The sequence below is a fragment of the Delphinapterus leucas genome, chromosome 13, assembly GCF_059928025.1.
Source record: "Delphinapterus leucas isolate spDelLeu-1000000601 "Yukka" chromosome 13, BTC_Dleu_Yukka2, whole genome shotgun sequence".
Taxonomy (NCBI): domain Eukaryota; kingdom Metazoa; phylum Chordata; class Mammalia; order Artiodactyla; family Monodontidae; genus Delphinapterus; species Delphinapterus leucas.
Genome location: NC_143141.1, coordinates 72,407,653 through 72,430,225, shown reverse-complemented (window position 1 = coordinate 72,430,225; position 22,573 = coordinate 72,407,653). Strand labels below are relative to the sequence as shown.

Below are 22,573 nucleotides of genomic sequence, written 5' to 3'. Positions count from 1 at the left end.
GATGGAAGTAGATGTGCCTCCAGCCCCACCAGTCCCCTCCCGGTGGGACAGTGCCTTGTGCACAGTCCTCTCCAGGATGAGCTGCCAACAGTGAGCCTTTCCAGGAATGGAAGCAGCAGGATGAAGAATCAGAGTTGACGCAGAGGTCCTGAGCTTGGTCGAATATTAGACCCAGTCTGGGAGGGTGAGCGAGGAACAAGCTTACGGCTTTTATTTCAGACATGTGGCGTGATTCTTCCCCTGCCGATAGCAGAACATCCTGACGATGTCAGAACCAGGGGTTTAAAATCTGAAGAAAGACTTGAATTCAAGGTCCAGCTCTGTCACATAACTGTAATTCTAAATGAGCTTCCTTCTGTTCCTGAGTCTCAGTGTTCTTACCTGTGAATGGGGTAATACGCCCCCTTGAACATCACAGATGAGACGATATATATGAAAACATTTAAGCCAAAAAGCTTGTATTATGACATTCACCAGGCCTCTGGGATTATCAGACTGCAAAGGTGAGCAGTCAGAGAAGGATGCGGAGATTTTGAAGGCATCAGAGGGTATTGAGAGACTGGGCTTTCTGGAACTTTCTAAAGGAGGAAAACTGAGGGCCAAGCCTCCAGGGTTAATAGTCCCTCACCTGAGCTTTGTGAGGGGCTGTTACTCAGATGGAGAAAAGAAGACAGTAAACATTTTAAAAGGAAGGGAAGTACAGATCAATACGGTGTCGTGGAAATCATGGGAGAAGAACAGAACTGAGCAACAGCGTCAAATGCCATTAAAACCCCATAGATATGACCATAAAATACTTTCCCAATCAAAAGGAAGAAAACAAGGAAATCAAAGCATCAAAAATAAAAATTCTTAAAAGTCTGAGCTCATTGTACCCAGGGGAATAACTCGTAAGTTCTGGACAAACAACACATCCTATCCCTCCTCTAGGTCTATCGTGGCCGTGCGGGTCAGTCTCAGACCTCTGTGCACTTTCTGATTCATGGCCAGAGAACGTTGCTTGCCCATAGCAACCCCTGGCTGAGATGGCAGATGAGCCAAAATGTCCCTGAGTAGAAACTCCTTCCAGAATGTCAGAAACAAGCAGTAAATCTAATTTGTAGCACTTGTGGTAGAAAGAACACGGGCTTCAGACCCAGACAGCCCAGGGCTAAGCCTGGCCCCATCTCTTCCTCACGGCTGCCGGAAAGTGCTTGGGCTTGCCACGCGCATGGCCTTACTCCCTAGTAAAAAGGGGCAAGAGAGAGCCGTGTGGCAGGAAGCACCCAGCACACTGCAGGTATTCAGTAAATGTTGACTTCCTTCCTTTTTCTTAGCATTTAAAAAGAAAAAGAAAGAAAGAAACCAAGGAATGGAACCAAAAATAAAAACCACCATGCCTAATTTTTAGCAAGAGGTTTTTCAGAGTTGGGTTAAGAGAGAACCCAAAGTCATACTGTAAAAGCAGCTTTGGTAGCTGCGGTTACTTTCCTCCTACAGGGAGATTTGCCAAGTCACACGGGGCATCAGACAGTGAGGCTCGCTGGATGCGGGATCAAGACCTGGGGTTCTCTGTCAGCTGCCCAAGCAGCTCACCACTCTGTACCACAGGCTCCTCAGTTACCAGATGGATAGATGATTTCCAAGGCTCCTTTCTGAACTGTGATTTAACAAGTATGTCCTCTGTTGTGGTAAGACATGGAGAGTTTTAAGTATCTCACCTGCCTAACTCAGCTCTGCCCTGAAAGCATATCTGTCAAAAAACACAGCCAAAAGGAAGGGAATAGACCAAAGAGGTCTCACTCAGTCCGTGTGTTTCACTCACAGGGACCTCAGGCCTGACTCTTACACCTGCTAATAAGTTTGGTGCACTAGTTCCGTAGTTCCTAGCAGCTTAACTGTCCAGAGAAGGTCTGTGGTATATAGGTATAGCCTAATCTATAGCCTGAGCCGGGAGATGGGGGTGGAGGGAACCAAGAAGCTATAGACAGCAGACGCTAGACACTTAGACACACTTGCGTCGTTCAGCCTGATGTCACGGCTGTATGGCCCACTCTGAGAGCTAATGTTCATAATTGCGACTTTGAGTCATTTAAAGGGGGATATGGGGCTTCCCTGGTGGCACAGTGGTTAAGAACCCTCCTGCCAATGCAGGGGACACGGGTTCGAGCCCTGGTCCGGGAAGATCCCACATGCCGCGGAGCAACTAAGCCCGCGCGCCTAGAGCCTGCGCTCCAGAACAAGAGAAGCCCGCTCGCCGCAACTAGAGAAAGTCCGTGCGCAGCAACAAAGACCCAGCTCAGCCAAAAATAAATAAATGTATTTAAAAAAAATAAAGGAGGATATGGAAGAAGTAAATGTGAAGGCTGCTTTAGAAAGATTTCAATCAAAAACAACAAAAGGAAGAAAAAAGTTTTGGAGCTTCCAGTTATTGAGTGCAAATATGCTTCTCTTCGGAGAACGGTGATCCAATACCTTTGCTTGAACATGATCTTATTCCTTTACATTTGGATGTACAAGTCAAGCAACTCAAGTCAAGGGTTTGCCTCAACACGCTCACCTTGTGTTTCACAATGTATTCTCTTTAATTCAAGTTAGGAGAATATGACAGTTTAAAAACATCATTTTAGACAGCGATCATACTTTCATCTGAAGTGAAATTTCTAAGTGGAGTTGCTATCAAGGAAGAGCATGAATTAATTTCCATTCTCCTACTGTATCCCCCAGCCCTTCTCACAGAAGAAATAATGACTAAGGAGATGGCCAGAAAACAACTAAATAAAAACTTGGATAATTCACGGACCAAATAGGAATCTTGAAATATACAAAGATTGATTACATTTCTGGTCTTTTTTATCCAAGCACAAAGGAAAACTGACCAAGTTTTCATCAGGCTTTTCCCTCTGTTCAAATGTTTTCTGGCCTCTGGTCAACTTTTGCTGCAAAACCCATTTGACCTTACATTCTCCAGAGCTATGATTTTGTTTTTTTTAGTTTGAAGGAAGAAGATTATAGAATTAAAAATGAAGAGTTCCTAAAGACTCCTGAATTTGCCCCGCATAAAATGATGGGCAGAACTAACTTGGAAGCTTAATTGAAAGAACCTGGCTACCTTTAATCTATGGGTTGTATTTTCTCAGCTGGAAGTCAGGTTAGAAAAAGAAATTATATAGACTCAGGTCTGTTTATTTTAATTGCTTCTAAGAGAAAAGTGAGTAATAATAAGTATCATTTATGAATATCTTCTATGTGCCAAGTGTTCTATGTATATTCATTATGTCACGTAAACCACCCAACAGTCTTGCAAGGTAGGTATTATCCCATTTTAAAGATGAGAAAACCTAGACTCAGAGAGTTTAGTAAGTTGCCTGAGGTCACTCAGGTCATAACCAGTAGACTAGGAATCAAGCCCAGATCTGTCAAATTCCAAAGATCATATTCTTTCCACTGTACCATCCTGTTCTTACATTCCTTTAGGCTCCAACCTTTATTTATTGAGCACTTTCTATGTGCCAGATGTTGTACCACCTGCTTTACTTTCAACCTGGAGGTTGGAGTTTTTCCAGTTTTATGGATGAGGAAAGAAGCTCAGTTAATCTACCAACGTGATACAACCTCTCAGTGGAACCTAGGTTGCCACCTCCAGAGCACATGTTCTTCACGTGACAATTCAGCCTCACTGAGATAAGCTCTTTCCTGTCCATCTCACCAGATGGAACTGAACCTAAAGCAACCAAAGAATGGAATGGCTTATCTTTAAACGTTTCCATAACCACCTAGTCTAGCGGGTCAGACGTTTTCCTGTAATTTTGATACCCCAGCACAGTATAAATCTGGAGTGGAGGATGTTTGGCATGTGTAATACACAAATAAAAAATAAGTTCATGCAGGTTTCTGCATAGGGGAATGACATGGTGACCAGGATTTTAACCTGTCTTATGAGGAAACACAAAATCACTCTTGAGGGGCCTGGTTTCCAAGCATTGACACGTATTTAACCTAAGCTATGTCCCACCCCAATCTTACACCCAATCCCAAATCTCAGGCCCTACGGTAAGGATTGTCCGCCTAGGAAGGTAGAGTTGTTTGAGAGAAAACGGAAGACTCCTGTAAATCGGTTACAGGCCATCCTCAGGCTTGCCACACAGGGCCTCCCTTTGACTGTAAGGGATGCACTAGTAAGTCTTAGGGGATGTTTTGTAAAGAGGAATCGGTTCCCAAGCTGAGACGTGAATGACTGCGCTCCTCTAATAATAAATAATAACATTTTTGATTTATGTGTTATACCTTCCAAAACATTCTCCATTCTAGAAGATTTCTACCATGTTGGGGGTATTTAAATTACAGGACAATTTCTGACCCACCAGAGTGGGTGGTATGGGATATCTCCCCTAGAAATGTTCAAGGCTAACAGTGCCCACGCAAGAAAATCCATACTCCTTTGCTTTGTGCTCACGACTTTCCACAGTTTGGCGTCTTTATCCAGAGCCTCTCTGCACCGGCATCCTGTCCTCTGGGCCGGTATTCCCTCTGCCCTGATCACCCGCATTCCCTCACTCTCCTTTGCTCTGACTGCTCGACACTGTTGCCTCTGCCTGGAATTCCCTCACCTTTCTCTCTCCCTTCCCCGTCATAACCCTCCCACTGCAACTGCCTGTCTGAATCCTGGCCGTCTTTCGAGGCCCTGCTTATCTAACAAGCCTTCTAGAAGCCCTTAGATGGATTATCTTTCCACCCCACACCCCAGGCAGTTACTATCTCTATTATAACCCTCGCCATCGCTGCGCTGCCTGAGTACGGTGACGGTCAAGTGCATGCTGGTGTTGTCCTGTCAGGGGGAGGACCGGGCTTTGGTCAGCTTGACCTCCCTAGAGCCGGCTCAAAGTAGCTGCTCCACGAATGCTTGTCAAATTAGATACTTGTTGCTGTTTTCTCTAGGATATAAAGACCAGACCCTTTCAAAAATAAAAATAACTGGATTCGTTTCAAAATTTTTTTTCTTCATAAAGCCAAGTTAGTCGTCCTTCACTTTGGAGTAGTCTCAGTATTTGCAAATTTGTGCCTGGTAGGATGTTCTAATTTTTAAAGACTGGAATTTAAATTGACCAGTGTCGGTCCTGCTACTTTTAAAAATTTTGTCCTTTCCTTCTAATCATTTGCATTTGGTACATCATCCATGAATTTTTGAAATTAAAAGCTGATGACTCTTTAAAGACTTTGCCCAGCTTTTAAATACCAAGGATTTTGCATTTGAATATATTTTAATTTATTTAAGGATTATTTTAATCAAATTCTTCCTTAATTTAGCCAGATTTCTGTTTTAATCCTCCCAGGCCAAGGCTTTATTTATTGTGACTACATTCTTTTAAAGATAGAAGTTTAAACAGTATTAAATGCTGTTTATGGTGTTCTCTCTTGCTAGATTTTTTTCTGCATCTCATAGAAACACGTTTCCTTTTTTTTGTTGTTGTTGTTTGGCTTGTTTGTTTGTTTGTTTGCGGTAAGCGGGCCTCTCACTGTTGTGGTCTCTCCCGTTGCGGAGCACAGGCTCCGGACACGCAGGCTCAGCAGCCATGGCTCACGGGCCCAGCCACTCCGTGGCATGTAGGATCTTCCCGGACCGGGGCACAAACCCGTGTCCCCTGCATCGGCAGGCGGGCTCTCAACCACTGCGCCACCAGGGAAGCCCCACATGTTTCCTTTTTTACATGTCTAGTGCAGTCAACATCTCCTCACTTTTATGATCTCTGCCAGTCAGTCCCTAGATACATAGTGACTAATTGCTGTGTGTCTAGCCCAGTGTTCACATGTGGAGGATATAAAATAACAAGAACACTTCATTGTTAGCAGTTCAGCCGAGGCTGGGTTATGGGGATGTGGAGGATGGAGAACTCAGTGAGTGACAGAGCAGGCAAGAGAGGTGTCCTGGAAGAAGGTCACAGAAGCAAGAGCAGGTTGAAGGGACTGAACAAGAAGCCAGGACTGAGGAAATACCAGTATCCACAGGATCCAAACGAGATGCAACCACAGGGGACACGGAAACCAGGTGACATTGCAGGAAGCACGAAGTGTAACCTACCATCCATTTCCAGGAAGCATGGGTCCTCAGGTGTAGCATGGGGCCTGCAACATGGGATGTGCTCACAAAACGTGTGATGGATGAGGGAATGGACGAACCAGGGAAAGCAGACAGAGAAGCACTGGGGTAGGGAAGGTTTCTCATGCTGGGGACCCCTCGGTCCTGGCCTCAGCCACTGGTTTTCTCCTTTTCTCCTGGTGAGGACAGCCCCGAGGGGGCCTTGTTCAGGAGTATGAGCTGGACGCATGCAGAGTTCTAGGACAGAGGCATTTCCTACAAGTTGAGTCTTGATGAGAAGAAACCCAGATAAACCCAGAAAAGGGAGGAGGGCCCTCCAGGAAGGGAGAGCAGCTTGGCCATGAGCTTCCAAGGCCAGCGTCAGCTCCCTTCATCTTTGCATCACCTGTTGCTCTCTGCATGTACCAAGGTGAGGGCAGTGGTGGAAAAGAAAGCATGATTGATAAAAGAGGGCAGGTTATAGCTTTTCTAAATTGAATATATACAATACCAAAAGAGCCAAATAAAAAAGGAAAATTGTTATGTCTACACAGTATCGAAGCTTTATCGACTTCTTTCCTCTCTACAGAGTATCCCCCAGACTCCCATTCTGATTCAGCTTTTAACCTTCTAGAACCGACTCAAAGTGCATGTCGTCTGCAGAGCTTCCACCTCAAGCAGGGTCCCCCTTCCTCTGCATGGACACCTTGTTCACGCCTCAGCCGTTGTCCGATGTGCTTCACTGTGGGAGCTTCTCCCCCTTTCTCGGGCCTCCTGTTCCCACCCATGCTCAGGGCATGGACGCCTTCGCTCTCCCTGGCACCCTACCTTCCACTCAGTAAATTTGGGAGAAAAGAAGGGACCCAGGTGACCTGCTGATTTTGCCAACCTGACAGTGTTCTCATGAGAGAATGTACATCTTCTTAGTGCCTGTATAAGCTGTAGTCCAGTTTTTATGCAGTTTTCTTCTGTGCTTTTTATTTTTCTTTACAACTGTGGTGTTCTTTTTCCCATGAAGACCATTCAGCTTTCCTGACCCTCTTAGTTTTATAAATGCTCTCATTTTAAAAAATAGTATTTATTTGAATATATATATATATATATATATATATATATATATATATATATGGAACATCTAAAACATACCTATGTACTTTAGAGACTAATAAAACACCACCAGGACTTCCCTGGTGATGCAGTGGTTAAGAAGCCGCCTGCCAATGCAGGGGACATGGGTTCGATCCCTGGTCCGGGAAGATCCCACATGCCACGCAGCAACTAAGCCCTTGAGCCACAACTACTGAGCCTGCGCTCTAGAGCCCGAGTGCCTAGAGCCTGTGCTCTGCAACAAGAGAAGCCACCACAATAAGAAGCCCGCGCACCGCAACAAAGAGTAGCCCCCACTCGCCGCAACTAGAGAAAGCCCGCGCGCGGCAACGAAGACCCAATGCAGCCAAAAAGAAATAAAATTAAATCTTAAAAAAAAAAACACCACCGACTTCAGAAATGGAACATAACACCAGTATCCTAGAAGCCCTAAGCGTGTCCTTCTCAGAAGTAACCACTACCCTCAATTTTATGTCAACTGTGCCCTTGATTTTCTTAATAGTTCTATCACCTAACATATGTCCATAAACAATATATCATGAGTTTTTCCTGTTTTCGAACTTTATGTAAATGCAATCATGTTGACTGTTTTCTGCTGCTATGAACATGTGTCTTTGCTTTTTGAAAAACTTTTAAAAATTATAAATATTTAAAGCCTACTCAAGTATATAAAAAGTACAAAAACAAATACTGTGTATCCACCTCAGCCAAATCTCAGTATTTTGCTATAAGTGCTTCTGGTTTTGTTTTGTTTTGTTTTTAAAGAAAGAGCACATTATCAAATTGGTTGCAGCTCCCTGAGTACCCCTCCCTGATGCATTCCTGTCCCTCTCTCCTTCCCCATTACCCCCAGAGGGAACTACTATCCTTAATTTGGTGTTTACCATTCCTGTGTACATTTTTATGCTTTTTACCACATAGACATTCATAAACAGTGTGTAATAATGTATGCATGTTTTTGGACTTTGTAAGTATATACTTAACAGTGTTCATCTATAAATTGCTTTATTCACTGAACATTATGTTCTTGAGATTTATCTATGTTGATACATGTAGCCCTAGCTCATTTGTTTAAACAGCTATAAGGTATTCCATTGAGGAATGTACCACAGTCTCCAGTTGATGGACATTTGAAGATGTTTCCAATTTTTGTTATCACAAACATTGCTACAGCAAACCTTCTCCTAACTGCCTTCTTATGCACACGCGGCAGTATTTTAGGAGTAGGAATGCTGAGTTATGAAGTATGTACATCTTCGCTTTTACTGTACAAGAGGTTATAGAAATTGACATTTGCATCATCAGTGATGAGAAATCCCAGTGTTCCACTTCCTTGACAACAGTTGAGGATTGTTGGGATTTAAAATCTTTGCCAATCTAATGGGTATGAAGTGGAATCTCCTTGAGGCTTTAATTTTGCATTTCCCTTAAATGCTCCTTTCCTTTAGTTCAACAAGCATTTAGCAATGTGTCATGCTGTGTGCTAAGTGCTAATTCATGGCCCCGATCCTTAGGAGTGCTCAGTCTTTGCAGTGATTCCTACCTGGCGAGGCATATCAGAGTCACTTAAGGTGCATTTTCAGGAACCAGAGGTCTGAGGTGGGGCCCAGGCATCTGCAACGTTAATTCCAGGGTGATGCCGATGCTCACGTCCAGTTGAGAACCTCTGAGCTCGTGGCGGGAGAAGGCTAATTCAGCCTGGGATCGTTTGTGCGGGCAGGTGCGAGAACCTGGCTCTTCCTGGGCCAATGCTATGGCATCCCTTTCATCTTGAGATTCTCCTTACAGTTTTATTTGATTGGCTCATTGGGTGTTGAAATGATTAATTTGTATCTATTGATAGAAAGTACCTCAAAAGCAAATGCTAAACACAATGTAAGCAGAGGCCAGATTTCCTATAACTTCACCTGTCTGGGGCAGCTGTAAACTCGGAAGGAAACAAACAACAGCAAGAGAAGGAAGAGGAGGAGACAGTCTCTGAACTCAGAACAGTGCCTGAGGAAAGCGACCCCGAGCTCACACAGCATCACTTCATATCGTGCAGCCCCTGATCCACGCCGGGTCCTGGTCCTAGGAATGGATAGTCAGCCATACCTGACTCTTCAGAAGCTGAGATACATGTGGGATGAAGTAGACAAAAGGCAAAGAGAAGAGGCAAGAAAGAGAGACCATACTGAGACCGAGTTGGCCTTGGTGAGAAGTGGCAAAGGAAAGAGAGCTGGCTAGGAAAAGGCAACAGAAATAAATAGAGAAAGTTCGTGGTCGGGGTCAAGCAGCATGCACATCCCAGTAGCCCTGGGGACCTCGGTACCACACTAAAGGCACATCGACTCTTTAACAGAGGATGGTTTGGGGGGGTCTGGTAGGAAGTATTTGTGAAAGAGCAAGCGAAGTCTTCTTAACACTTGAGACTCTTGTGTCTGATGGTCTTTTCATGTGTTCTCTGTCATCGAGAAAAGGCTAAATTATTTTCAGTATGTTGTATTTACTGAGATGTGAAAGTTTAGAAAGATATCCATCAAAATAGTTAAAATTAAACACTGAAAATTTATGCTGTAGTTAGAAATTTCACATATATGGAAGAGTGTATAAAGCCAGATTAAAAAAAAAAAGTACAAACTAAGGAAAAGGATGAGTAGGGGGAGAGAAGGAATGTTTATTTAGTACCTGCTCTTTTTTTGTTCAGTTCTTTCAACAATGCTATAAGAATTATTACCCTCATTTTGCAGATGAGAAAATCAAGATTCAAAGAGATGAAATATTTTGCCTATGGTCTCACCGCTAATAAATGAATGAGGCTAGGAATTAAACCCATTTTTATCTGACTCCAAAAGCTGTAGGTACCTTTTTCCATCATACCGTGCTGTCACCTCCCATATTAGGATTTTTAGCGTTTACAGCAAAATTCAAGAAACTTCAGGCTTTAGTTTGGTAATACTAGTAAAACCCCAAAGGTAATCTGTTTACATGATCAAATCACTAAAAGATAGTGAAAAATTGAAACCAGTTTAATAAAATGTGGTTAATATTTAGTCTCCTTGGTCACTTAAATGTAAGGCAGTGATCGTAAAAGGAGACACCATTTGATTTTTAATGCCTTGAGTAGGGACACTTCTGAATTGGAAAACTTGACTTTTATATTTCTTGTAGGCAATGTATGGTATTTAACTTCCTAGTGGTTAGAATCTGTGTGTCTCAGAGGTTTAGCGTGTGCTTAGTAAGATCAGGGGTGGTCAGTAAATAAACGGCAGCTTCCCTAATTGGTTGTGTGCCCACTGTGGGGGCAGCCTGGGAATGAGACGTGTACAAACTACCTTTAGGAAGAATTGACCTCAGTGGGAATCATCTTTGGAAGGGAAGTTTACAGCCATTCAACGCAGGGTTAAAACTATCTCCTAATGAGGCTTCGAGGAACCAGAGGGGCCTGAGAGGACTGGAAGTGGCAATGGGACCATCACCACCACAGAGTGACCCCGTGAGCATCTTCCCTGCTAACCCAAGAACACAAGAATATAGAGTTTGGAAGGTCTGGAGAAATGAAGTAATGGCTGACTTGTGAATAATGACGAAAATATTTGATGATGTGACTCCCAGGGAAGCAATTATGGTTAACCCCTCGTTTGTTTGGCATTTTCAAGGATTGAACTGTCCCACATAACTGAATTTTCCAGACAACTAAAACTTTCCTATTTATGCGCCTTGAATGTTTTTAACCATGCTTGGTGGAAATGTTTCTGAAATAGATTATACAATTATCCTGCCTCCTTGAACAGAAGCTGCAAGAAATAACATTTCCTTTAGTTGCCTTTGACTGCAGGTCTGAGAAGACCTGATTAAATAGGTTTAAATAGTTAGGGCTTGTAATCGTCTCACATAACAAGAAATCCAGAGCTGGGCAGTACCAGAGAATGATGAATTCTCAGCTCAGTGATGTCAGGTTGACTTTCCAAAAGCTCATGGTCATGAGATGGGTGCACAGCTCCAAGTCCCAAGATCTCACACGATAAGATCTAGGCAAGAATGAAATGGGGGCTTCTCCGTACATGTGTCTTTAATTAGAGAGGAAAATATTTCTCAGAAGACCCCTGGCCAACTTCCCCTCAGGTCCCATTGGCAGGACTGAGTCACATTTCTATACCTTGGTTTTATGGGAAGTCTGAGGGAGTGAATACCCAGCACTCTCCGACTATGGGGTGGGAGGAGGGCTCTGCCCGTAAAAAAGAAGGATGGAGAATGGCTGTTGGGTAGGCAACCAAGAGTGTTGGCCATATTACCAAGATTGGGAGTGAACGTCACTACGTATGGTTATAGCTTGAGGGATGGTGGAGCTTTTTGCTCCTACGCTGAATCACCCCAGACTCGGCTGCTTTTTGATTTCCTAAGTCTGCTTTTATTTCGTGTTCTCTCTCCTTGCTTTATGCCAGACTGCTAATTATCACTACTTGCTGTTAATGTCCCTTGCCCTAATCTTGCCATCATTAGATTTTTTTTTTTTTTCTGGAAAAACCATATGATCCAGCTTTTTAGAACTATGCCTGAAATGTTGAGTGAGTACCTGGCAGCTGTCCTGTGGATCAGATACATAGTGTGGCATTTCTTTTGGCTGTTCAGTGTCACTTTTCCATTGTTGAGGTTTTCGGGGAAGTGAGCAGTTTTTAGAGAGTCTTATGAACTTAGATAAATCTAATGAAGTCTTCTTCTGGTGCAAGGATGAGCACATAGGGGCAGTTACGCTTATTTACTAGAGAAGGTAAAACTGTCGGAACTTCAGCATGGTTTAGAGAGAGGCAGCAGAGTTTATCAGTGCGTTCAGCTCCCTCTCAAAGCTGCACGGAGAGTGGTTGCTTGGACAGCACCACCAGCTCTGGGACTGTGACCAGTGGAACCTGTTACTGCAGCCACTGTCCAGTATGAGGCAAGCTGGTGCAGAGCTTAATTATTCCTGCCTTCTGCCAGGGTGTCAGAGCCCTGTGAGTGACTCCTGTGAAATGCCCAGGTTGAGCAGAATTAGCAGTGTTTGGATGTGACTTGTTTCAACAAGTTCTTGAAGAAAGTAATGCTTCAGAAACGGTTATTGAAATTATACTGAACAAGTGGGGACCATGCCCCCTGTGACTCGAGAGCCGACCAAGATTCAGTCTCTGTGTACAGAAGGAAGGAAATAGGAAGCAGTTGTGAGCATTATACTGACAGTGAGTAACTGAACCAAATGGAACGGTTCTACTCTGGGAAGCAAACCCGAGCTAGTAGACAGGTTGGGTTCTAAGGAAGCAAATGTTAAAATGTTCAGATTTGACATGGCTGAGATGATGAGCCCAAACTGCTTAGAACCTTGGGAGTTCCATAAAGCGAGTTAGCTGCTTGAAGGCCCACCAGTCATTATTTTAGTATGCATCAGAAGATCATGACTTAGCCTATAGGCAAAATCTGAAGTGTCAGAAACCTTCGGGGATAAGGAAAACAAGTTTTAGTTTTTTAAAAATTTTGACTAATTTGTACCATTCAAATCATTCTTCTAAGAAAAATGCAAAGTATTTCTCATAAATCGTTTATTTACTCACTCCTTCTTATGCATAGAACATTTTTAAAGAAGCCATCCTTTTAGTGACTGCTGACTGGTCCAGGCAGGATATACCCTAGTTAAGCTGAGCAAGGTATTTATATTTTTCTAATTTTATTTTCTCATATGTGAATTAATATGTGGATTACCGATTTTACCTTTGAGGGACTCTGACCAGTCCTGCCACCCCTACAGCCACTGTGCCCCCTGTAGCCACTGTGTTTGAATTTTAATATTGACTTCAAAAAAGCTTCCAGCAACTCATTTTCTAGAAAACAAAATAACAGGAACAAAAAATGTAATGCATTTCAAAGCTCCAAAAAGCTAGTAGCTTGAGAATCATGAAGCCTATGGTATTATCTGTATTACTGGGATACTGAATGGTGACTGTTCTTACTTTGAATTTGTATATTATTGCCATTGAATTTTATTATTTGAAATTATTGCTGTTTTGAAGGGAAGCTTGCATGTTAAACACTTTTCACCAGTGCTATTGCTATTGCTTTGGGGGTTCATCTGAATCTCATTTTAATGTGTGGAAACTTATATACACTATAAACATAGTTGAAATCAAAGGAAAGAATATGTGAATAGGCATTTTTCTAAAATTAATGAGAGGAAATGAAATGAGTGATCAGAAAAGAGATAAACAGTTTTAGAAAACGATATTTATTCAAAGTGACTGAAGACAGGACTTCCCTGGTGGTCCAGTGGCTAAGACTCCACACTTCCATTCCAAGGGGTGCAGGTTCGATCCCTGGTCGGGGAAGCAAGATCCCACATGCCACATGGTGCAGCCAAGAAAATGTAAAAAAAAAAAAGAAAAAACAAAAAACACCCAAAAAGACTGAAGACATTACAGATGAAGCTCTGTAAGACGAAGGGATTCCAAAGGGTTTCTGAATGCAATGACTTATCATTTGAATTGCTCTGTTTTTCATGTTTTGTATTATTCCTATATGTTACCAAATCTTTGCTTTGGCACAAATAGACATGTATTGAAACTGCATTGAGGCACTTGGAAAATGTGATTAAAGAGTGGACATTCAAAATCTTGCCACTTTTCTTTGGTCGTGGTGTGATTCATTTGTCAGAAACCCCCTGCAGCACTGAGTCAGAGTCAGATATACTTAGACGTCTAAGAGGCCTTACCAACTGGACAGTTTTTTAAGTTTGCTGCAAGCCTAACTTCCTTCAGGAAATCATTTTGGGTACTTAGTGGGCCTAATCCAAGTCAAATGTCACCCTAACTGACATGGTGGTACATGTATAACTATCTAGTATGTATTTTTCTGTCATGTATTTGCCTCATGGAGCCGACAAGTTGAAGCCGATACATCCTTCACAGTGGAGACTTTAGCTTACTAAAATTGTAATTTTGACGTAGTGAGTATGTTGTGAGCAGGTGATACCAGTAAACCCAAGAGCAGGTGGCAATGTGACCAGTAGAAGGAGCTTAGGATTTAAATCATAGGACTAGACTTGAGTCCTGTGTCTGCGTAGCTATGGCCTGAGCAAATTAATAAACCTCTCGGAGTCTGTTCATCTGTTAAATGCAGCTGGTAAAAATAATGTCTGCTTCAAGGAGTTATAAGTATCAAATCAGATAAAGTATATAAAGGTACTCTGCAAAGCTATAAAAGTCTATACACATTTTTCTTATTATTTTTTGTAAATTAATTAACGTGCCTGTTCTGTGTCCTTCAAGTAGGTAACATTTACAGAAATACATATTAATATGCCTTGAGGAATGTGCCATTGAAACAGTCTGCATTTTTAATTATGGTTTGCCTCAACTGGAAGCAGGAAGTCATTTTTAAAAATTATTTATTTATTTATTTGGCTGCGCCAGGTCTTAGTTGCAGCACACGGGACCTTCATTGCTACGTGTAGGATCTTTAGTTGCAGCATGCAGGATCCCTGGTGGTCCAGTGGTTAAGACTCCACGCTCCCAATTCAGGGTGCCCGGGTTCGATCCCTGGTTGGGGAACTAGATCCCGCATGCATGCCACAACTGAAGATCCCGCATGCCGCAACTAAAGGAAGTCATTTTATTTTTAAAAATTGAGTTAAAGGATCCCAAAATGAACAAATAAAGCACATAGTACGTGTTAACAGCAAATATTAGAATCAGTCTATACTACAACAGTAGACATATGTAGTCCCTGTTGCATTCCATTAAGGAGCTCCTACTGGTTTAGGAGATATATATGGTAACACATATAGAAAAATGTAAAACTGCTGAGTACCAAAATTCACTGCTTGATTGGAAGTAAGTGATAACGTTTTTCTTCTTTCTGGTGGCCCAGTTGCTGTATCCTATAAAAAAGAAAGATTATCACTTGCCCTCTTGATCCTCTTTCCAAATCCATTCTTTAAAGATGGTCTCCATCCCACTTCCTCCATCGAATTCTAGATGAGGAAGACAGTGCCTAACCTTTGAGGAGTTTCTGATATAATGGAGACTTAAAGCACATATACAACTAGCTCCTTTATGGAATAGTGGACAAGGTAAGTGCCACAGCAGGTCAGGTGGCTGGGGGTGGCCAGCTTCTGTAACCATTTCCTAGTCTTCCTTCAACACCTGCACATCATGCCTCATATTGGTTGAATTTTTATTTATGGGTGATTTGCCTCTCCTCCTAGATTGTAAACTCCATGAAGACAGGGAAGGCACCTTGTATTTCTTGGTCTCTCTCTGCATACCTTTTACCTAAGCCTCAACCAGTACTTGTGGTTCAAATAGTCTTGTACCCAACGTTCAGGTTTAGCCCAAAAAGTGTATTAAAAGGCATTTAAGCCCTAACTTTCTTTTCCTTTCTTCTGTCTTTGCAGTTGACCTGCCCCTGTTTTTTCCTCGAGACCAGCCGACTCTCACATTCCAGTCCGTCTATCACTTTACCAACAGTGGACAGCTTTATTCCCAGGCCCAGAAAAATTATCCATACAGCCCCAGATGGGATGGAAATGAAATGGCCAAAAGAGCAAAGTAAGTGAATCAATTGTTATTTCTTGCAAATAGAAACATTTTCTTTATCTAGTCCAGGAGTTGGGCAAGCTAATGCCTGGAGGCTAAATCCTGCCCTGTGCCTGTTTTTGTAAATAAAGTTTTATTGAAACAGCCACACCCATTTTTAAACTTATTTTCTATGGCTGCTTTCGTGCAACCATAGCAGAATGAGTAGTTGAAACAGACCACGTGTAGCCTGGAAAGCAAAAAATACTTGCTATTTGGCCCTTCATAGAAAAAGTTAGCCAACTCCTCATCTAGCCTCCTCAGGTAGATTGCCTTTTTTTCTTTTTAAATGGGTTATATGATTTTTCTGAAATCTACCTTTCTATTTATTTTATTTCTTTTTTTAAGATTTATTTATTTTTGGCTGCGTTGGGTTTTAGTTGCGGCGCACAGGCTCTTCGTTGTGGTGCGTGGGCTTCTCTAGAGTTGTGGCACGAGGGTTTTCTCTTCTCTAGTTGTGGCACGCAGGCTCCAGGGCATGTGGCCTCTGTAGCTGTGGCAAGCAGGTTCCAGAGCACTTGGGCTCTGTAGTTTGTGGCACGCAAGCTCTCTAGCTGAGAAGCGCGAGTTCAGTAGTTGTGGCACACAGGTTTAGCTGCCCCACGGCATGTGGGATGTTAGCTCCCTGACCAGGGATCCAACCCGTGTCCCCTGCATTGTAAGGTGGATTCTTCACCAATGGACCACCGGGGAAGTCCCTCTACCTTTCTATTTAGATTAGAGAATAAGTACTAGGTAGAAATTGGAGTTAAGGAATAACTGGTGTCGATGAAGAAAATATTGGCAGCTACTTTCATTTTTTTTTTAATGGAAAACTTCAGCTGACTGTAAACAAATAGAATTTTTGCCTAGTAGTCAACACATGGATCCAGTACCTAGTTTTTCATATGGAACTATAATGTCTTTGAAGGAACAGAGTGAATTATATATCCCATTGCATCTCTGCAGCCATTACCCAAAGTAGGGCCTATGTCTTCTTTGATTGAATAAATGGCTACACAAATAGCTTAGGACTGTTAAAATCCTTATGGAAGTAAGTTGGGAATTTGATAAAGGTTGAAGTTAGCTGGAGCTTGGAATTTAGAGATACAACTATTGCACATGAATCTCTCTGTAGAAAGCTTTCACCAGTCATATGGAATACGTAAGTGTAAATGCAGAGAGTTTTTTATAGGTAAGACTTTAGTATCTGGAACACCAGTCTTCATGAACCATGGCCTTCCTAGATTGCAGCAACAGTGGATCAACACCATAGTTTCCAAAACTAAATCATAAGAGTGGCAGGTGGTTTTTACTTTATCACTCCGTACAGCCTTGTGCTCTCACCTGTGATCCCAGCTGAAGGATGATCAGATCCAAAGAATCACAGAAATGAAGAATATCAATTCAGCATCCTCTTTATTGCTCATCCAGTATTTACTGAGCATCTACCATGATCCAGGCAATGTGCCCCTTGCTGGGGATACAATGATAAATTAGAAATTGTCCATGTCTTCATGGAATTTATAGCCCAACAGGAGAGATCAAAGCCTTTATCATATCAAACGTGTGACGGTTTTAAAGTACCTACTAGTAAAACCTGGCCTTTCAGACCTAGAATGCTCTTGATTGGTAAGACTTCTTGCTCTTTCCTTCCCCTCCCTGGGTCCTATTTCCATCCCCAGGTACCCACTGACATCTATACTTTCTGTAGTACAAGGCCTTCACTCATAGCAGGGTTGGGGCTATTTTAAATAATGACAGAGTAGCTTTCTCTAGAAATCCAGACCTCCCCAGATTCACATGTGGAATCCAGAGCTGTTGTTACCTGAACCTTTAGTGTGCCCGTCCTCCCTGTATTCCTTTTTGTCTGTGATGCCCAAGCCTGAAATTCTATTTAAGGAAAATAACAAACATATGCAAATGTAACTAATAACAATGAGTAAGACTGACTTATCTTGAAATAAACTTGAAAAGGGGGATTATGATGTAAGTTTTACATTTGAGGGATTGCAGTTGTTTAATTCTCCGGGCTTTCCCTGTGTATACATAGGATCTGCCCTTAGAAGATGGGCTGTTATTTGTGGTATGTGCTGTGGAGTCTGAACCAGATGTGTTTTTGTGGTTTCCATAGCAAAGCTATCTCGGTGTGTGTGTGTGTGTCCGTCTGTGCATCCATATACGCACACGCGCGCTTCTCAAGTAGACATTTTAGAATGTATGAATTGAGTCTTTAAGGAGTTGCAGACCGCAAGCCTATGATTTCAGTATAGGAATATCGTAAGTGAAGCCTGTTTATCTTAACAGATTGGTTCAGAGTTGCAAGAGACATTTGCTTTACTTTACCAGCCTAAAGAAAACATCCGAAGTAATGTTAAAAAGGTCTGCTTTCTACTGTAGTGAAGATGGATCCATTTTAAATGTAATAAAAGAGAAAGCCAGCAGCTCATGCTAGGAAGAAGAAATAGTTTAAAACCTCCTTCTTAAATTGACCTGAGTAACTTCCCTGAGCTGTGTCAGAAGGCCAGGTAATGGATAAGCACAACCAGAGAACTGTCCTGCAGTACAGACCAGAGTTTGGTGGAGAAGGTGGAGAGACAGGACAGAAAGAGAGAAAGGTCAGCTGCAGCATTCCTTACACCCCCTGCTGAAAATATTGTATGTACACAGTGCGTAAAAGGCTATAATTCACTTGGAGAGCTCTGCCCAGGACATAAACACTCTCACGGTTTATGAACAGCGCTAGAGCCCTTTGAGTGGAGTCAGCTGTTTATTCCCTCCTGCAGAGCAAAATTCTAAGCATGTGAATTCAGAAAGGACACTTTCTGGCCAGGGCTCTTCCTATGACATGTACTTCTTGCTCGTGGCTGTTCAGCAAATTCTGTCCTCACAAGTAAATTACCCTCTGCTGGGTGAGCACAGGCTTCAGGGTCATGTGTGCCCCAGTTCCTATCACAAGTTCTAATCTATAAGCTCTGTGGCCTTGGGCAGGGCTATTAACCTTCCTGAACTTCTTCGTGTAAAACAAGACTGTACTCCTCCCTACTGATGGGCTTGATATGAAGGGTCGGTCAGTGGGTGGACATGTGAAAGACCGTTGGGTTTAGCTTCTGCTTTGTTCCACGGTGCCTGTGCCCACTGCTCTCCTCCTGCTGTCTTTCTGCTCCTGCAGGTCTACCCTTTCTTCCACATTCTTCCTTGTGGTTTTCCCATCCATGCTAACTTGCAGGCAGCTCGTTCCCCTCTTTCCAGTTTTGGTTGACTGTTGGTCATATACTGCTTTGAAATCTCTTTTGTATTATTCTTTGATTTTTTTCACGTCTTTGTATACATCTCATTTCCTTAATGGACCTGTGAGTCCTTTGAAGGCAAGGGTTTTGCATATATCTTTTAAAGATATTTATTGCCGTGTAATTTACATACACTTATAATTTACATACAATGAAGTGGACAGATTTAAGTGTATCTTTTTTAAAACAATTATTTATTTATTTATTTATGGCTGCACTGGGTCTTAGTTGCAGCATGCGGGATCTTCACTGCGGCATGCGGGATCTTTGTTTTTTAGTTGCAGCAGGTGGGTTCACAGTTGCGGTATGCGGACTCTTAGTTGCAGCATGCATGTGGGATTTAGTTCCCCAACAAGGAATCGAACTCGGGCTCCTGCATTGGGAATGCAGAGTCTTACCCACTGGACCACCAGGGAAGTCCCTATGTGTATCTTTTGATGGAGTTTTGACAAAGTTACCTTCTACCCCTTTCCAGTTAGTCTCCTCACCCCCAAGACAACGCTGTCTGATTTCTATCACCATGTCTTAGTTTTTCCTCTTCTAGATACTTCTAATAAATGGAATAATACAGATTGTACTCTTTTGTGTCTTTTATATTCAACATAATTATTTTAGAGTTATCTGTTGTGGCATTCCTTTTTTTACTGCTGAGCAATATTTCATTATATGAATATACTATAATGTACTAATCCATTCATCTGCATATTATATTTAGGTTGTTTCCAGTTTGGGGATTTTTATGAATAGAGCTGGTGTGAACTTTTATATAAGCTTTGTAATAGACATATGTTTTCAATTCTGTGGGTAGATACCTGGGAGTATGTGTATGATTAACTTTATAAGAAACTGACAACCTTTTTCGAAGTCCTACCAGTTTATACTCCCACCGGCAATATGCTGGGTTCCAGTTGTTCCGTATCCTCTCCAACACTCGGTATTATCAGTCTTTTTAATTTTAGCTGTGCTATAGGGGATGAAGTGATACAGCATTGTGTTTTTCATTTTGATTTCCTGATGGTTAATCATGAGCATATTTCATGTGCTTATTGGTGTGTTTTCTTTTGTGAAGCGTCTGTTCAAATTTTGCCTATTTTTAATCCGGTTGTTGGTCTATTTATTACTGAGTTTTAAAAGTTCTTTATATATTTGTCAGAAATATGTATTAGAGATATTTTCTCCTAATCTATGGCTTGCCTTTTCATATTCTTTTTTTTTTCAGTTTTATAATCTTTTATTATCAATAACAAACAGCTGCTTTAACGTCTTTGCCAGGCAGCTGTTAAAGGGTGGGTGGACGGACACCCTTGACCCTAACAAGGAAAACTCAAATTAAGCCTTTACGTACAAGCAAATTTAGAGCTCTTTTAAGTGTCCAAAGCTATTAATTAGTTTAAGTGAGGCATTAAACTAATTCTGTATCAACATATTTGAATAACCAGAAACTAAAACGTTCAAATGTTTCTAGTACAAAAAAGTTAAATTTGCTTTAGTTATAAAAGAGTTCTGTCAATATACACAAACTGTATACTTCAGACATTCACAAAAATGTGAGCAGAAGGCTTATAAAAAACATTGAATACAATTAGTTTTCAACAACCTCTGGTGGTCCACATCTACAAAGATACCCAGCCCAACCCAACCCAACCCCCCTCCAACTCCCACCCCCACAGAAAAGCACATACTTACCAGAATTTTTAGCAAGCATGGTTTGGGAAAATTTTTTTTTTTAAAAAAAGGCCCCCAAGGCAAGTTATTTACAGTTTAATTGCCACTGTCAACTGATCTGGACCTTGACCGGGACCGGGACCTGGACCTGGACCTCTGGCGATCCACAGATGCTGGAGACATAGATCTACTTGAAGAACCACGTTTCTGGCTCTCCTCAGGCACAGGAGACCTACTAACAGAACGGGACTTGCTCCGGCTCCGGCTCCTGGACCGGCTCTAAGACTTGCGACTCCGGGAACAAGATCGGCTACGAGACCTCAAGGAACTCCTGGTCCGGGAATGAGACCTGCTTCGTGACCTACTGTGCCTTTTGCTGCCTTCAATTAATTTGATTTTTCTCCCATTTATTTCTTTTCCAGAAAGCATTCTTTAAGTCACCATAAGAGGCAAACTCAACTACCCCTTCATTTAATTTGGGTCGGTGTGCGTCCGCAAAGGTTACTTCCCCAGCTTGTCTCATGAAATCTTTGAGATCCTTTATTATTATTTCCCTAGGCTAGTCAAGCAGCAAACCATTAATTGGTCGGAGAAACCTTCATGACATATGCCCAACTGGCTCTTCACCACCCACTTGAAGGACACTACCCAATCGATGGAAGCCTTTAATCGCACAGCCCTCCCTATTAGCAGACTACTGGCGGATGCAGACATGTTCTACTCTTGTGCAGTCACCAAGGACCACTTTACTGCGATCAGGATTCCAACGACCACCTAATTTTGTATCTTTGAACTCTTTTTGACCAGGACCTCTTATTCGGAAGCGTTACAGGAAGACAGCTCTCAACTTAGGGATCAGATCACGTTATCAACGCTCTGGGATCACTGCAACCTGGCACTTCAAGGAAGTGCACCAATTACGTCTAGACCGGCAAACACAGATCTAGAGGTGGCCAGTTGATCACTGTAGGAGCTGACTGGCAAAGTCAACCAGGCCCAACCAAGAGCGACCAAGACAACGATTAGGATAACCCACAGGCACTCCTCGTCATAAGGCCAATGACACAGATAGGCTGCCAGCTGACTCTTGAAGATAAATTCTCAACTATAAGCTGATTTTCTGTTCTTACAGGTGGAGCGTTTCGTCTATCATTTCGAGGTCTGCGACTACTAAAACGGTCTGAGTAGCGTCCTCTACCTCTTCCGCCTCGAGATTGAGCCCTAGCGTGTTCAGCTGTAACCCTTTCACTGCAGAGTTCTTTTCCATCAAGTTCATATACGGCATCGTCTGCATTCCTGGCATCCTCAAATTCCACAAAACCAAAGCCTCTTTTCGGATCAGTATCTCATATTCGTCCATACCCCTTGAAGAATCTTTCACATCCTTCTCCTGGGCCGCTGGATTTAGCCTCCCAATGAATACTCGACAGCCACTCATGTCAGGCTAGTACTTCTTCGAATAAACTGCGCTCATTGGACGCCATCCTCCGCACAGAGGGCAGCCCTGACCACTCGCGATCTGAGCGGCCATGAAGAAGCCTTTCCCTCAAAGTGAGCCACTCACCTACCGGACAGGATCTTTGGCAGCTGAGACCCAGAGAGGTCCGTAGTCTGCGACGGAGCCGGCAGCCTCCCCGCAGACCAGGACTCAACTCGTCTACGTCTCTCCACAACTCTTCATATTCTTAACAGTATCTTTTGATGAGCAGAAATTTTTTATTTTTAATTAAATCTATTTTATCAGTGTGTTAGTTTTTTTTATAAATTTATTTATTTAATTTATTTATCTTTGGCTGCGTTGGGTCTTTGTTGCTGCGCACGGGCTTTCTGTAGTTGTGGTGAGCGGGGGCTACTCTTCATTGTGGTGCGTAGGCTTCTCATTGCGGTGGCTTCTCTTGTTG

General features: G+C 42.4%; 2 protein-coding genes across 10 annotated transcripts in view; one reads left to right on the top strand and one right to left on the bottom strand.

The window, feature by feature from the left end:
• BABAM2 (BRISC and BRCA1 A complex member 2) overlaps positions 1-22,573 on the top strand; it is a 462,266-nt gene that overhangs the window by 405,130 nt on the left and 34,563 nt on the right. For 8 of the 9 annotated variants that reach the window (XM_022574181.2, XM_089923326.1, XM_089923328.1 and 5 more), the window contains one exon: positions 15,558-15,711. In XM_022574181.2, the coding sequence (XP_022429889.1) occupies positions 15,558-15,711 (154 nt within the window). Of the gene's footprint in view, positions 1-15,557; positions 15,712-21,230; positions 21,755-22,573 lie in introns of those variants that run through there. The other variant, XM_022574184.3, reaches the window with a different exon arrangement.
• Positions 21,680-22,125, bottom strand: LOC111174939 (serine/arginine-rich splicing factor 5-like). The gene is given in 2 exon segments (XM_089923331.1): positions 21,680-22,053; positions 22,056-22,125. Coding segments are annotated over 2 exon segments (414 nt in total). The 5' UTR covers positions 22,111-22,125; the 3' UTR covers positions 21,680-21,694.